The sequence below is a fragment of the Nymphaea colorata genome, chromosome 2 (assembly GCF_008831285.2).
Source record: "Nymphaea colorata isolate Beijing-Zhang1983 chromosome 2, ASM883128v2, whole genome shotgun sequence".
Lineage (NCBI taxonomy): Eukaryota > Viridiplantae > Streptophyta > Magnoliopsida > Nymphaeales > Nymphaeaceae > Nymphaea > Nymphaea colorata.
In genome coordinates this window covers 28,437,206-28,454,197 of record NC_045139.1, presented here as the reverse complement: position 1 = coordinate 28,454,197, position 16,992 = coordinate 28,437,206, and the positions used below count along the sequence as shown (strand labels likewise).

Below are 16,992 nucleotides of genomic sequence, written 5' to 3'. Positions count from 1 at the left end.
AAAAGAAGCAATAGTGAGGGCTTCGTGTCGTGCATCCCTCTCTTTCCGTCGTCTTGCAAAGTCGCAGCAGCAACTTCCCCAGCATCGGACATCCGCTGGTGAAAGGTAAGCACCTCACTTTCTCTTTCTGTCTTGTTTTTTCCATCCCTCTCACTCTCCCTCCGCCATTTCAGGTCAGGATTCCCTACGGAGGCAGTGGACTCCATCGCCGACGAGAACCGACGGACCGACTCTCTACGGCCTCCGCAATTTTTTCCATGGCAATTTTTTCCTGTGCAACAAAAAACATAAGCTTTTTTCTAGGAAAAAACCTCCAGGCCATCAAACATTACCTGGATTTGGAAAAATCTCAAATATACTCACTGTACATTTTTCTTGAATTTTTTTTCATGAAAAGTTTACCACTCAAAAAATTATTGTGCCATCAAATGGGGCTTAAATGAAGCCGACAAAGACTAAAGTCAACCCACCAATTTCTTCTCTCATGGGTGGCATTTTTCTTGTCACCATCTTTCCTAAACAACATCTAGTCTAGGTTTGAGCAAGGGAAAACCAGACCGTACCTTCGTAGAAGCTCAAAGTTGTCGGCTGATCCTTCCTCCTCTTCCTTTTTGTATTCTTCTTTCTCCCTCCTTCCTTTCCACCGTCCACTACATCCCAGCTCTTTCTCACGCCATCTTTCTCTCTCTTTTCTCAACTGTCTTCTTCTCCAAAATTAGTGTCATACAGCATCATAGGATATAGGGCCGTATCATATGATACCTACCATCACGATTCAAAATTGTAATATGATACAAAGCATCACATGGATCATGCAATACAAGCCCCCACCCAATTCTTTTTTGTACAATTTTCCTTTTAAAAGCCGCTCCTCCATTTCTAAATTCATCCTGGAATTGAAGAAGGGAGAGATTTTATCGGTTTCACCAAGAAATCATCGATGTCACTGTTAAATTGCCTATTTAAGCATAGATCTATCACGGGTTGACTGACTCATGTTTGGAGAAAGGGGTTTTCCCAATTTCTTCTCTCTAAGGTATGAAATCTCTCATTTTACCAAAAATCATAGATTTCAACTGCTTTTCAGTTTTCACTAAGTTTACCATACGTGTTCATCTTCCTCTTCTTCTTCTTCTCCTTTGAAGATATGGCATCATCTGATCCCATATGACAATGGTGCAAAAAGGGTGAAGGAGAATAATCAGTTAAGAACCCAATGCAACAACCGCAAAAATATATTTTCAGGAGGGATTATTAGAATGAAACACCATCTTCCAGGGCCACAGAGCACTTAGGATAGAGAGTAATTAGGCAAGACTAGGCATCCTAGGTGACATTCTAGATATTTTCAAGTTGCAGACCACTCAGCTACCTAGCCAACAAGCCAAGCTTGGGGGCCTAGGTAAGCCTTTGACAACATGGATCCATTTTCAACATATCATGGTCCAGATACAAATATATGCCATTTTAAGTTTGTTTGACCAATATTATTCTAGGTTGGACCCTCCCCTTCTAGGCCCTAGTTGACCACTTCCTTCTAAGTTCAATCTTATTGAAAGAGGTATTAACCTAAGCCCTCTTTCCTTTCTAAAAATACATTTTTGCCATTAAAAGGAAGAATCAAGTTTCAAAAAAGCCAACTTTTTAATAATTATTACGCGTTGTGCCATCTAACCACGTGCCTTAAAAAACACTAAAGACGTGTTTTATACGCATCATTTTTTTTTTGCCGTTTTTTTGAAAAAAATGCGTCTCATTCCCATTTTATTCGTCAGAGAGGCTTTTGGCGTATAATACACGTTTTTTTCAAAAAAACAGCGTTTTTTGTGACAATGGACTTTAAACTTCTCTGCAAGCCCGATCATTTGGAGTCTCAGACACTTAAAGATCTGTGACAGTCTCTCTGTACTACTGGGTTACATAGTTTCAGTTTTTTTTTTTCATGAAAGGTTGCTTCCATGGTTGGTTTTTGTCTTGGTATTGTTTTCGTATAATCATACTAAACAATCATAGCACTTGCTCTTTGACAAACACTATCCGCATACAACTCTCCCTTTGGTTTGGCTGACATGGGGCTGTTGGTGTATTGTAGAAGAAACATATGCATTAGCATATCCCTTAGGCCTTAAGCTACAGGAACAGAAAATTAGACCACTACTATATGGAAAACACATTAATAAAACTAAAATAGCATAAGGAGTACACTACAAAGACTTGGCATATGAACCAAAATTCTGATCACTACCATATGAAAATTTTGTCTGTTGTCTCAACTACAGAGGAGATGGTCTCTGAATGACCTTGATTAGCTTAATAATTCAATAGAGATTAAAAATTTGATAGGACCATCTAAAATATCAAAAAAAATAATTATTCCATTATGCAAAATGCAATTTGAACTTTAAGACTTTTTGTTATGACTAAGGAAGCAAAAACTAGAAATCAAGAATATCACCTATGGGAAGAACAACTTGCTCAAATGCAAATAGATAGTCATTATCCCCAATTCCTCCACATTTCCAGGGAATATTGACGGAGTAACCTTCTGCACCAAGACCTCCTATCTGCACTACAAGCAGGAAATAAACATTTGAAGTAACTGGGCACCGATATCAAATGATCAATCAGCACATGGATCATGCAATTATAAGTTCATTAGAAACAAATGTACCATTCTAATTATGAAATAAGAACATGGATAAAATTAAACCGATGTATTAGCAAATATTCATTTAATATGCACTAGAGCACAAAAATGACAAGTCCATTAGTGTTATACAGCAAGACCTTAATAGTCTTGCTCGTTCACTCTTCTTGTTAAAGATGGACAATGGACATCAGCATACACCTTTTCATGAGGCAACAATACATAAATAATTTAGACAAAAGCAAGATGAACAAATGACAGTGCAGAATCGTGGGCAGAATATTAAGGGGAAAAAAGCAAGTACACAGGTAGAGAAGTAATGACAGATCAGAGAAGAGGAAAAAATGAACCTGAAAATCCTCAAATTGGTGCAGATGAGAAATATGCAACATCTGTCCCTGATCTACAGCTCTGATACAATGTTGGATCCGAATGTCTAGAATTGTTGAATGTGGGGAAGAAGGAAAGACAAGAAAGGTGGACTTTTCCACATTGTATTGGCAGCCCAAAAGTGTTGGGCACACCCTAATTTCATTAGGATAATCCTTTACTTTACAAAGATTAAGAATATACAATAACACATGAATGTCGGTCCTGCCACTACGCATATGCAGGACACAATAAGAAGATGTGAGGATCTCGGTTTCCAGATGCAAAACAAATGCACAAAATATGCAAGTCTTTTGGAGACCGCCATCTCCTTTTTATCTCACATCCGTTGAAGGTTTTTATAGAGGTGAGAAAACACTTGACAAACTTGAGGTGGTGTTGTAGGTAAACAATTGAAATAATCACCATCTTGTTTATGGTCAATCAAGTTATAGGTCTCTGCCTTGGTCGTACTACTCATTTACATATAAATATCCTTATCTACATTTTTCACATTTCAATTTTACTTAAGCAAGTTACATATAAATAAGGCGACCTGTTTGAATCCTCAAATATTAAAAGATTAAAACTCTAAAAATAAAATTTCAAGTCCTTTGAGAGTTTTTCAGTGGATCTAAGACAGTGCTCTCTTAAAATTTAAGTGTTTTCAGATACTACTGTACAAAACATATACCTATAATACTTCACCTCAAAAGTTTAGAAGAAAATTCATCATAATTTTCATCTGAAAGTTACTCTCAGATTACGGGTTGATTTAACTACTATGACCTCCATAAAACAATTATTATCCCAAAGCAACTGTAAAGCCTATAAAATTTTCCTGGGCTCACAGAATATCTCAGTTGTGAGTGTGTTTCTCACAAAACTAACTATATGGACATGATTTTCACATTTGGAAACCTAGGAATAAAGAAAATTGTGTTTTGGTCTTCTAGATGTGTAATATTCGTTAACGATTTGAAAAGTTATAGATAAGGTGGAGTTTGGTCAGATTATATAATCCTATATATATGATGAAAAATCATATATTTTTTATTCCTAGGTTTTTTAGCTTGAGATCATAACAGTACTGTTGATCTTGTGGAAGTATTGTCATGATATATATCTGTGTGTGTGTGTATGTGTGTGTACAAAATAACACAAAAAAATCAAAATGAAAGCAACATTTAAAATAAACAAGCGATTTTAAGTAAAAACATTACATGTTAATGAACAGTAGCTCTAAAAACAGAATGAAAACTGAGTTGGAAAAAACTAAATCATGTAAAATTAAGCAGTTTGGATTGGTTTCAATCTAAAGAGCACCTAAGTGTGTCCAAGTACCCACTTTGGGAATGGGTACGGCGACACAGGTACATGGACTTTATTGAAGTATCCATGTGACTTATAATATATATATATATATATATATATATATATATATATATAAAGGAGGTGAAATCCTCCAACCATTTGGCCCTCTGTCCAATCATGGCCGCCCAATGCAATGTATAAGGCAGGCGTGATAAAACACTACCTGATGCAATGCATTGGGCAGTGTGCTGTGAGGTGCTGGAGGATTTCTCCATGCAAATCTGGATGGAGAAATCCAAGGATCCTATATATGTATATATGGCACATACAAGGCTTTTCAAATTGTTGTTCATGCACGTCCAAGCCTGTAGCCATGTCACGTTATAAGATAGAAGCAGTGATCCATGGAGATCACACCTCCAACTTGAGATATTCTCCATAAAAAAAAATAAAAAAAATAAAAACATACAAGTTAAACATAGAGAGACCAGAAATCAGCAACGATCAAAAGTAGCAAAAAGTATTAAAAGCAGGGATTTCCTATTTTTCCTTTGATGATTACTAGAAGCTTATTCTTTGCATTTTGTTTCTTAGTCAGAAAAGTTGAGGGAAGAAAAACAAGAAACAAAGAAAAAAAAAAAGTTATCCAAAAACAGGTGGTACCCAATTGGTACATCTGACTGATAGTCATTAGTAATATTTCTACATGCACACCTTAATATATTCAACAAATAATATTTCTACATGCATATGTATTTGTGCATATATACGTCAATGAATGATGAGTTTGATATTTTGGAATTAGTGTGTGTAGAAACACGAACCACAAGGAGAGAACAGAGAAAGAACACACAATATACGTGGAAAACCTCAGAAAGAGGTGAAAAACCACGGGGAAGCTCTAACCTAGGGGCAAACCGCAACCCTAGGAGAGAGGAAATAATATTCACTTAACTCAACGATTACATGTAAGTGAAGAATATATAGGAGGGAGAGAAAGAGTGCCGCCTAGGGTACCGAGCCCACCTCGGTATTCGTGCCCCATAGGACCGGGTCCAGATATGGACCCGGTTCCCAATACAATATATTCTAACACTCCCCCTCAAGCTTGGCATACATGTCAAACATGCCAAGCTTGCTAACATTTTTCTCAAATTGAAATGTACATAAAGACTTAGTTAAGACATCCGCAACTTGATCTTCAGACTTCATATAGAGCAGAATCAACTCCTTTGAATCTATGCGTTCCCGTATGAAGTGACGATCGATCTCCACATGTTTGGTCCTGTCGTGCATGACCGGATTGTTTGCCAAGTTAATCGCAGACTTGTTGTCACAATACATCCTCATCTTCTCTTCCATTTTAACCCCAATATCTGCTAAAAGAATTTTGAGCCATAACATCTCTGTAACCCCCATAGCAACCGCCCTGTATTCAGCCTCAGCACTGGACCTGGAACAAACTTCTTGACGTTTACTTCTCCATACCACAAGGTTACCTCCAAGAAATATGCAGTATCCTGTGGTAGACCTCCTAGTATCTGTGCATCCTGCCCAGTCGGTGTCAGAGTATCCTTCAATGCTTAGTTGATCTTGTCGAGTGTAGAGTAGTCCTTTCCCTGGGTCATTCTTTAAGTATCCCAATACTCTTTCAGCACTTTTCCAATGACAATCAGTAGGGGCATGCATAAACTGACTTAACACACCCACAACATACGTAATATCTGGGCGAGTAAGAGTGAGATAAATAAGTTTACCAACCAGACGCTGATACCTCCCTTTTCCTTCCTCATCCAAGATAGTCCCAGATTTGGTACTTATCCTTGTGTCAGACTCCATTGGGGTAAGAAAGGGCCTGCATCCCAGTTTACCTGTCTCTTTTAGAAGATCCAACGTGTATTTTCTTTGGCTCATAACAAGCCCAGTCTCAGATCGCGCGATCTCAATCCCCAAGAAATACCTTAGTTTACCCAGATCTTTGAGATCGAATTCTGCAGCTAACATTTCTTTCATCTTCCTTTTCTCCCCCTCGTCGTCACCTGTGACAATCATATCATCAACATATACAAGTAAAAGGCTCACCAGACCATTTCTCTGCTTGATGAAGAGGGTGTGATCACCATTTCCCTGTTTATACCCATTAGTCTTCATTACAACCCTTAGTCTTTCAAACCAAGCTCTAGGGAATTGCTTGAGACCATACAAAGCTTTCTTGAGATAGCAACACTTCCCGTTCCGAGCGTACCCAGGCGGCATGCTCATATAGACTTCTTCCTCAAGGTGACCATTCAAGAAGGCGTTCTTTACATCAAGTTGGTCCATGCTCCACTTCTTTTGCACTGCAAGAGCTAAGATGACCCTTACGGTCTTCAGTTTCGCCACGGGAGCAAACGTCTCAAGATAGTCAATCCCATATTTCTGGCTAAACCCTTTAGCAACAAGACGAGCTTTATAGCGTTCTACAGTGCCATCAGGTTTGTACTTCACATTAAACACCCACTTGGAGCCAACTAAGTGAGTTCCCTTGGAGATATCAACAACCTCTCACGTATTGTTCTTTTCCAGGGCGTCCATCTCTTCTGTCATGGCCTGTAGCCATTTAGGATCCTTCCTTGCATCTTCCACTGACCTGGGAATAACAGCCATAGATAAAGAGGTAACAAAGCACTTGTAGTCTTTACTGAGTTTTGCATATGAAACAAATCTCTGAATAGGATGAGAAGTACATGACCTGGTGCCCTTGCGCAGAGCTATGGGAAGTTCTTCATTCATTGGACTTGGATCATCCGGGGAGCTCACAAGATTGGGAAGATTGGGATTGGTAACATCAACATCTTTCTTCTTCCTGCTGTAAACCTAACCAAATAGGTGATCTCGAGACTGTTCTTCCACAGGGCCCCCCTCCATCTGACTGTCTCTGTCTTCACTGACAACGTCTTCCACACTTGGAGACTTCACCGTATAATCCAAGAAATCCATGAACTGAATCAACTGATGCGAAGAATACTCTTCCCTTCTGTCACCTAGACACTTCCCCTGAAGAGGATTCGCAGGAAAGTATGCCTCATGTTCATGAAAGGTCACATCCCTGGAGACATATACTCTGGAAGTGCTAGGGTCAACACACTTGTATCCCTTCTGGGTGGAGGAATATCCCAAGAAGACTGCTTTGATGGACCGAGGATCAAGTTTCTTGAGAGTGGGACTATGATCATGGACAAAACAAACACACCCAAACACTCGAGGGGTTAAAGGCCAGGGATTCTGAGTGGGCCACAACACAGAATAAGGAGAATGACCATCCAACACACGAGTAGGCATACGGTTGATAAGGTGAGCACTAGTGAGCACTAGTGAGAAGTGCGTCCCCCCAGTACCTCTTAGGGACATGACGTTGAAACATAATTGCCCGGGTAACATTTAACAAATGACGGTTTTTTCTTTCAGCCACGCCATTCTGAGGAGGGGTGTAGCTACAGGATGTTTCATGAATAATACCCTTGCTGCGCAAGAAGTCATCAAGGGATTGGGAGACATACTCTCGGGCATTGTCAGTACGGAAGGCCTGAACAGTGGTCTGGAATTGAGTTTCGACAAATGCCACAAAGTTTTTGACAATGTCGGGAACTTCACTACGTTCTTTCAACAGATACACGAACGTACACCGGGAGTAGTCATCAATAAGAGTCATAAAATAGTGAAAGCCACGACAAGTGGGTACTCCCGAAGGACCCCAAACATCAGAGTGAACCAAAGCAAAAGGACGGTTGGCTTTATTGAACGAAATAGGGTACGAGGCCCTAACATGCTTAGACAACTGACACACTTCACAAGCGAAGGTGTCCAAAGAAACAGAATGAAACATCCTAGGAAACAACTTTCTAAGCAACTGGAATGGAAGATGACCAAGTCTCTCATGCCAACGCATAATGACGGATCTGGCCTCCACGCCAGGCAACTGTCCACTGGTGGCTGAAATCAAAGCAGAAGCAACTCGAACGGGCAGTCTGTAGAGCCCATCAATAGCCGAACCAATCCCAATCTTCTGCCCCGTCCCCAAGTCCTGTAGGAAACAACGATCAGCAGAGAAAATTAGATTACAGTTTAGCTCTTTAGTAATACTGCTGACAGATAACAAATTTATGGGAATATTGGGAACATGCAGGGCATTATGAAGACAATATTTGTTCAGTAGTGAGAAACTCCCTTTTCCAGCCACAGAGATAGAAGAACCATCAGCCATAGACACACGCTGCTGCCCAGAGGTCAACTTGTACTCTTGAAACATCGTAGGGTCCCCTGTCATATGATGAGTAGCCCCACTGTCAACAATCCAATCACCGAGAGGAGAATTACCTTGATCACTAGTAGCAACCAGAGCCTGGGCTAACTTAGCCCCCTCAGAAGTAGAAGCATCATCCTGGGTAGACAACCGACTAATGTAGGCTTGCAACTCTCTGAGTTGATCTGAGGAGAGCTTGGATTTGGCAACATTAGACGACCCCGGGCTAGGCTCTGGCACAGAAGAAGCATGGCGATGAGGAGGAGGACGACCTCGGACGAGACGCTTCTCAGGATGAAGATCCCAACAAAAATCAACAGAATGACCCACTTTGTTGCAATGGTTGCATCGTCGAGTAGGACGTTGCCCCGTCCCTGAAGTATGGCTCACAAAGGCTGCTGGAGAACTCCCCTGATGGGAGTCAATATGCATAATCTGGCGCCGTTGCTCCTCAGACTCAATACGGGCATACACCTCTTCGATTCCAGGAATCTCATCACAGTTAAGAATCTGGTTTCGAATGGTTTCAAACTCATCACGCAGGCCTCCAAGGAAGATAAAGGTGCGGTCCATCCATTCCTTTTCCCAATACAGGGCATGATCTACACCACATTTCCAGTCATCATTCACATGATAGTCAAGTTCCTCCCATTTGGTCTTCAGGGCGGCATAAAAGGAGGCAACAGATAAATCACCCTGTTTAAGAGCATATATGCTACGTTTGATTTGATAGGCACGTAAAACACGCTTCTTACGACCATACATACGTGCAAGAACAGTCCACATATCATACGCCGTCGATTTACGCAAGATCAAAGGCTGAATATCTGCGGAAACCGAACTAATAATCCATACTTTAACCTGACTATCCTCCAACGCCCAGGTCGGCCATTGCGAATCAGTTTTAGAAGGTGCAGGCTTCTCCCCAGTGATATAGTGCAGGCGACCACGACTAGTAATCCCGATTTCTAGGGCAGCAGACCACGAGAGATAGTTATCCTTGTTCAGCCGAATGGAGGTGACATGAACAGGCAAGTTCTCACCCTTGGTATGGCTGCCCGTGTCGAGGGCATCATCAAGCTTGGGCATCGCTGCGTCAGCCATCGCAATCCCCGAAGAAGGTCACAACCGGCGGCAGAGAGGGCACAACCCACGGCGGCGAAAACAGGACACCCGGCGGCGACGCAGATAACCCAGGCGACGGCGGCAGGGCAGGGCAGCGCTGGGAACAGCGAAGATAACCCAGGCGACGGCGGCGCTGGGAGCAGCGACGGCGGCGCTGGGAGCAGCGACGGCGGCAGGGCAGGGCAGCGCTGGGAACGACGGCGGCGGCGTTCCTTGGCGGCGGAAAAACGACGGCGGCGCTGGGAACGATGGACGGCGGCGGCGTTCCTGGACGGCCTCAGCACTGAAAACAGCAACAGCAGCGGCGCTGGGAACAGTGTCGGCGGCGGTGCTGGAAACGGCAACGGAGGCGGCACGTGAACGGCGGAAAAAACACTACTTGCACACCAACGATCTCACACGCGGTGGCTCTGATACCATGTAGAAACACGAACCACAAGGAGAGAGCAGAGAAAGAACACACAATATACGTGGAAAACCTCAGAAAGAGGTGAAAAACCACGGGGAAGCTCTAACCTAGGGGCAAACCGCAACCCTAGGAGAGAGAAAATAATATTCACTTAACTCAACGATTACATGTAAGTGAAGAATATATAGGAGGGAGAGAAAGAGTGCCGCCTAGGGTACCGAGCCCACCTCGGTATCCATGCCCCATAGGACCGGGTCCAGATATGGACCCGGTTCCCAATACAATATATTCTAACAGGGTGCATAATTTTTATAGAAAGTTTGCTGTATAAGTTCCGCTTGGAATTTGTCTCTTGCAAGTTTTATGCCTAAAATTATTGTTAGTGTAGATATGAGCATTAAGGCTGGGCACCAGACCGAACCACTAGCGGGTACCCGGTACCCGGCCCAACTCGGGCCCGGGCCCCGAGAGGGTGGGCCCGATAATTTGCTTTTAATATTTATTTTATTAATTTTTATATATACATATAATATTTTATTACGAGTAATTATATTTATATATTCTTTTATATTAAAAAATATATTTTTTAATTTAATCGGGCTCTGGTTTTAACGGTCGGGCTGGGCCCAGACCCGAGTTTCGGGTGTCGGGCCAGCCCGAGCCCAGCTCCTTATCGGCTTAATGAGCATGCATTGCCCGCATCAGCAGATATTCATTATATCAGCCTGTATCACCTGATATGCATCATATCAGCCCCTCCCTGCAACAAGGCAGGCCAGTTCAGGCCCTTTCAAATATCATTCAATGTAGTGTATCATTTAAATGGCCAATATAAGTTTGAAACCAATATTTACAACGTTTGTTAAAAGATATAAAGATGTCGTCCAACGCTGTAGCACACAGTCCTAGGGCAGGCTTCCTTTCTTTCAATGTACACCCTCCCGTTCCTTCTCATGTCAAAGCCCTAAAGCATGGGCTTGGAGACCAATTCTCAAAGTATGCAGGATATGTATATAGTTGCAAGAAGTAACATGTTACCTTGACCTAATTTTCAACTTGATGGCGAATCGTTTTTGTACATATCTCCCCTAAATTTGCTTTCAATAATCAGCCATTTGTAAGCCTTTTTTCCCTCCTAAGGCGTTTAGAATATATATCATTATATATATATATATATATATGGAGAGAGAGAAAGATAAATGGGTAGGTAGGTAATAGCCTATCAGGAATGATATGGGCTACTGATTTAGTTTACATGGACGGTTAGGAAAAAAGAGAAAAAGAAGATATGACATTTTAGTCATCTAATACAGATTCACAACCTTTCCTCTTTTTTCTCTCAATGTCAATATGGAAGAAATCAATGGCTAAGATCGTTTTTGACAGGTTTAGCACCACATGTTCAAGTACTTGTCAACAGATACTCCGCATATTAATATTGATTAGACCTAAGATCTATTGGTACAAAAGTAAAACCTTATCATCTTGTAACGTCCCACTCCGAGAAGTTTAGTCTCATATATAAGATTGAGAAAAATCTTGGGGCACACTTAAGACAGATTCCCTAGTTGCTAGTCATTTTAGGGTTGAAACCAAAGATACTAGGAAGCAGGTTGGAATCTACCTGACCAAGAGCCCAAGCCCAGAGTTTGAGTGGGTCAAGCTGTAATAGTGGTATCAAAGCCGGTTCAACATTTGAACCTTGGCTACCACATAAGCAGACAGATATGCCTTAATGGGGTGGATTGTAACACCATACTTTGACAAGTTTTAGTCTCGTAAGATTGTGAAGAATCTTGGAGGATTTATGAGGAGGTCAGTTGAGTGATAGGTTGTCCTAGTTTCTAGCTATTTTGGAGCTGGAAAGAAGCTGCTATATATAGGGCAGGCTAGATCCGCGCAACTAGAAGCCCGAGCCTGGTGTGGGAGTAGGCCAGGTAGTTACAAATCTGAAGTATTAATTGCCTTTAATTGTTCAAAATCAAATACCCATAATTTCTTACATTTCATGGAAGATTAGACTCAATAACATGATAAGACCATCTGGGGCATTGATCGTAAGTGTTTGGTTATAGGTGAGGGTCTTAAGGCCTCTGTAAGATCATGATAACATCATGGCTTGCTTAATTAGCTCTTAGAAGAACCCTCAGCTACTAAATACAATACCCAACTTTGATGTTCACAGTCGCATGTGGATTGGCAGATTTCTCATAGTTGGGGCTGCTGAACGTGCAGCAAGTTTATGATAAGGGATGCTCAATACAAATGGTCCATTAGATCATGTCCTTAAGATACACCCTTGCCATACTTGCAACCTATCCTACACCTACCATCCATCACTAATTCATTTGAATTTAAAAATGGAAATCATATCATTCCACTTCTTTTTTCGTTCAGCTTATCTTTATGTCCTTTTCATCCACCTTAAAGCAAAGATATCAAAATGTGCAGTGGAACACATCTTAAAAAGGAATTGACATCATTCATCAGAAGGGAAAAAAAAACAAAAAAGGAACCAATCATGTAATGCCAAATTAGCCAACCCAAAGCAGCAAAAAAGAGAAGAAAAGGTCAGATTGTCAATAGCATGCTTTGGAAAGCAAAAATAAATCTGCACAGGTTGGCTACGTAATCACAATTGTTTTAGGGTCAGCAACTCAAACAAAAATTTGGCAAATAAGACCTCATTTGCCGCTCCAGTGCCTGGATAAAATTGTCCATCTTCATGTCTATGTAAAGAAATATAGGCACCTTCAAAAACATTGCTTGTTAGAATACAGAACACAGGATTTTTTGTAAACAACGCTCTTAAACAACAATCACAGATGAACCCCAAGCGATACTTATGCTAAAAACTAACTAGAACTCAAGCAAAATGCTGAACTGAAGGGAAAGAGAGAAAAGTAGCAAACAACTTCTACTTCATTCATTCATCAACTATCTTACAAAATGAACCCACGTCCCCTCATATAGAGAACGGAATGGCTTGCAGATCTGGATCCATTTACAGGTATTGGAAACTAACTAGATCCAGTTACACAGATATGGATCCACTACTTAGATATTTATAGTCAGGATCAGAACTAAGGTCCAAATAACCAAACAAAATCCCAAGCATAAGTCGGAACTATAACAAACTATTAAATCTCATTATAATTCAAAATAAGTTGGATCTGGATCTATCTGCTTCTGGCTCTGCATCAGGCGCCAACACCTTGCATCGCCTAAGTCCAGCACTTAGGTGATGCAAGTGGAGTAGCACCTAGGCATCACCTATCCAATACCTAGTTCATTGAATAAAGAGACAGCTGTCCCCTTTCAACTCTCTATCATATATTCATATGTGTACATATTCCTACAACTCTACTTTCATTTGATCACATGTAGACAAAAAACGACCACTAGTACATCCAAATGAAAAGCCTAGACAATCAACTTTATATTATTGTAGAGGATCACCGTGCGGTTTCCTTCAAAAATTTCTTGGGTACCATTACCATGATGCACATCCTGCAATGTCAAGAAAACAACTAAAGTCAATAAAGCCTCAGAGCATTAACTTCAAACTTCCAAAAATAGACACTTCCCAAAATGTAACAAACGATCAACACAGAGTAAACACGTATGGTTAAATCATGAACTATACAAGCACGTCTGAGGATTCACAAAATACTACCCAATCAACAATTAACACTCTATCTGCACCAGCAGCTTGAGCAGCCAAGGCAGCCACTGCTGCATTGTTGTGCAAGCAAAAGCCCATTGGTTGTTTCAAACCTGCATGATGACCAGGAGGTCTGACCTGGCTTGTGACAGGTGAAAAGGAAATTGTTATAAGTTATAACCATGAATAAATGACAAAGGAAAAGGAGAGAGAATGACAGAGAGAAAACATTGGATATTCAACCCACAAGTGCAAAACCATTTCTAGCATGTCCTTGCATAATAGCTGAGGCAAGATCTGCACATAATCCTGCTGCAAGTCTTGCAGCTCGAGCTGAATGTCCATTGGCATATGTATCAGATGTGAAGTAACTGTCACCCAAAAAGAAAAGGAAATAAGTTTATCTCCTTCTTGAGAAAAATAAAATGTAGAGAAACTATGGAACAATTGGAAGCAGTGCAACGGCTAGTTTAGTTAATAAACTGCCCTGAAATGAATATAGGAATTAATGCTCCCAGTGCACTTACTGCTCTTCTGATCTGTTTGTGCTGCTGTGAAGAGTTTGTTCATTGTGTATGATAGGTTCTTATCGAACCTAAGGTTATTATTTTGGATTCTTTTAAATCTTCATTCAAGATGTTCATAACACAAATTAATTACAAAATAATGGTGATTGATGTCCTTGTATTATCACTTCCTTGAACAAAATGCATAAGTGGGCAGTAAACTCATGCATATAGGTGTTTGCACTTATCAGATTTCTATGCATAGCACATGATAAATAGAGATCCTTGAGTGACTATTCCTAAACAGCATTCTCATTTGCTTACTGTAGAAGTCCAGGACAGAAAAACAAGCGAAGAACTGAACTGCAAGTAGCATCTAAGTGTCTTCTGCATTAGATTTTATGAATATAAACTATTTGTGTGCATCTCAACACTCCCCCAGTTCAAGTATATCGATTCTTACACTATCAACTGTCCTGTCTTTTCAACAAGAATAAGTATGTGTATTGATGCCAATATCCTCCTTCAATGGTCAATGCAGAATATTTTAGCTGTTAACTCGTCTCAGAACGACAGGATAATCACTTTAGATTCAGAAGATATCTGATGAAATAAAAGGCAAATAAAAATGCTGCTCTATTACATCAATGTCACAAATATCACTGTTTTCTTCCCCAAAAAAAAGGAAAAGAGAGGAGAAAAAAACAAAAACAAGGAAAAGAGAGTTGTGATGTGTTCTGAAAAAAAAAAATGCTGAAACGAGAATCACATGTTAGTTGGACAAATTCCCAATATTTTTCCAAGAAAAACAAATTTCACAGTTAATCGCCAAGAAAAACCCCACAAAAACCCGAGAATGATATTTGTCACAAACTCATTGGACTTAAAAACCTTCACCAATTATACCACCAACAAGGCTACGTCATCCAAAGCAGTGGTAGCTACACAAAGTAACAGACTAAGGACATTAAAGGCCAAAGTGTACATGAAAAGAACCAAAAATATATACCTGGATAGCATATAGCTAGTTGCTTTAACAGCATTAACATGCTCCATAGAATGAATCTGCATTGCATTTTTAGCACTATAGCACACATCACAGACCTCAAAATGAAGAAATAAATAAATACATGCATAAACTTCAAAACCAGATTGTTGACTTTGTAATATCTATGATATAAGGAAATTTCACATGGAATGGATATGGGAATAAGCACGAAACAGATGCATTTAAGACAACTTGCTCGCATGAAAAAATGAGAGAACATTTCCCGTGAATAAATAAGCACATAAAAATATACATCTGCACACTCACAAAGACTATGTGGGTGTATATGCATTTGTGTGCACTAAGTAAACAAATTGCACAAGTTGACAGTTGATATTGTAATCTAGATGACATTAAAACTTGACCATAATTTGCAGGGCATTTACCTAGATACTAGATTGTCAATATGTCCAACAGAGGTAGTTTGAGTCCCTTATAAGACCCTCAAAATAATCAAATGCATTTATATAGAATAAAGCATCAAAGACACACACACACATATATAAAGAAATAACGCATATATTTCTACAGATTAGGGATTAATTGGCTAATAAATAAATAAGTTAACCAGTTGACCTATCTGACCAACTAGCCATGGGTTGACAACACACAACTGACTCATTCAATTATTCGGGATTGTAACACTTTATGTTGAGAAGCTTAGTCATGTATTGAAGATTGTGAGATGTCTTTAAGCACATACAAGGGGGTTAAGTGAATGGTTTTCTTGGTTCCTACTTCCTAGCCTTTTTGGGGCTAGAACCAACGTTGTCAAGGTTTAGGGTTGGGATCCGCTAAACTAGGAGGCTGAGCTCAGTGTGAGAGTGTGTCCGGTCATTAGAATGGTATCAGAATCAGTTCAACACTCAAACTTAGGATGGCGGATTGGGATCCCAAAACTAGAAGCCCAAGCCAGTGTGGGAGTGGCTTGGATAACAATAGGGATTACAAATACTATAATTAAATGTCTTAAAATATTTTATAAATCACTAAAGTTGATACAAAGACATTAGAATGCTTGGTTAGATTAACTTGTGTGTTGATCTAAATTGTTATCTAGTGCTATTCATGATACATAAACTAAATATACAGTCAATACAAGCTCACCAGATTTGTCATATAAATGATATGGAACTCTTGGTGAATGGGACCAGCTAGGCCTGGGCATCGGGCCGGGCCGGGCCGGCCCGAACCGATCTGGCCCGTCGGGCCGCTCAGCCCGACCCAATAGCCCGGGTCTCGGCCCGACCCGATAGCCCGGGTCTCGGCCCGACCCGCCCTCCCGACCCCCTTTCCCCCCGCCCTCCCGTCGCCCTCCGATGGAGGAGGAGGGAGGGGAAGCGGCGACAGAGGAGGAGGGGGAGCGGCGAGGGAGACGGAGGAGGAGGGAGAGGGGGAGCGGAGAGGGAGAGCGGGAGAGGAGAGGAGGAGGGAGAGGGGGAGCAGAGAGGGAGTGAGGGAGACGGAGGGCGGGAGTCGGGTCGGGCCGGGCTGCCGCCAGGCCCGAGCCAAGTTTTTCCCGGCCCGAACCCGGTTCCGACCGGCCCGGCCAGGCAGCGGCCCGACCCGACGCCCAAACTTAGGACCAACATCTATTTTAGGCTTAGATACAATTACAAATGTTATTT

The 16,992-nt window shown here is 41.1% G+C and overlaps 2 protein-coding genes across 2 annotated transcripts in view; both read right to left on the bottom strand.

The window, feature by feature from the left end:
* The window catches only part of LOC116247602 (histone deacetylase 15), a 41,237-nt gene extending 25,850 nt beyond the window's left edge, over positions 1-15,387 (bottom strand). Inside the window, exons 1-5 of the mRNA XM_050075905.1 lie at positions 15,326-15,387; positions 14,058-14,181; positions 13,823-13,948; positions 13,606-13,656; positions 2,456-2,564 (exon numbers count right to left, since the gene is read on the bottom strand). Of these exons, the coding sequence (XP_049931862.1) occupies positions 2,456-2,564; positions 13,606-13,656; positions 13,823-13,948; positions 14,058-14,181; positions 15,326-15,387 (472 nt within the window). The remainder of the gene's footprint in view (positions 1-2,455; positions 2,565-13,605; positions 13,657-13,822; positions 13,949-14,057; positions 14,182-15,325) is intronic.
* LOC126409743 (uncharacterized) lies at positions 8,308-12,821 on the bottom strand. Its single transcript, XM_050075809.1, has 2 exons — positions 8,687-12,821; positions 8,308-8,393 (listed from the first exon to the last, which is right to left on the bottom strand). Exons 1-2 carry the CDS (start codon positions 9,714-9,716, stop codon positions 8,350-8,352), a joined length of 1,074 nt encoding a protein of 357 aa, XP_049931766.1. The 5' UTR covers positions 9,717-12,821; the 3' UTR covers positions 8,308-8,349.
* Positions 15,388-16,992: the final 1,605 nt, after the last annotated feature.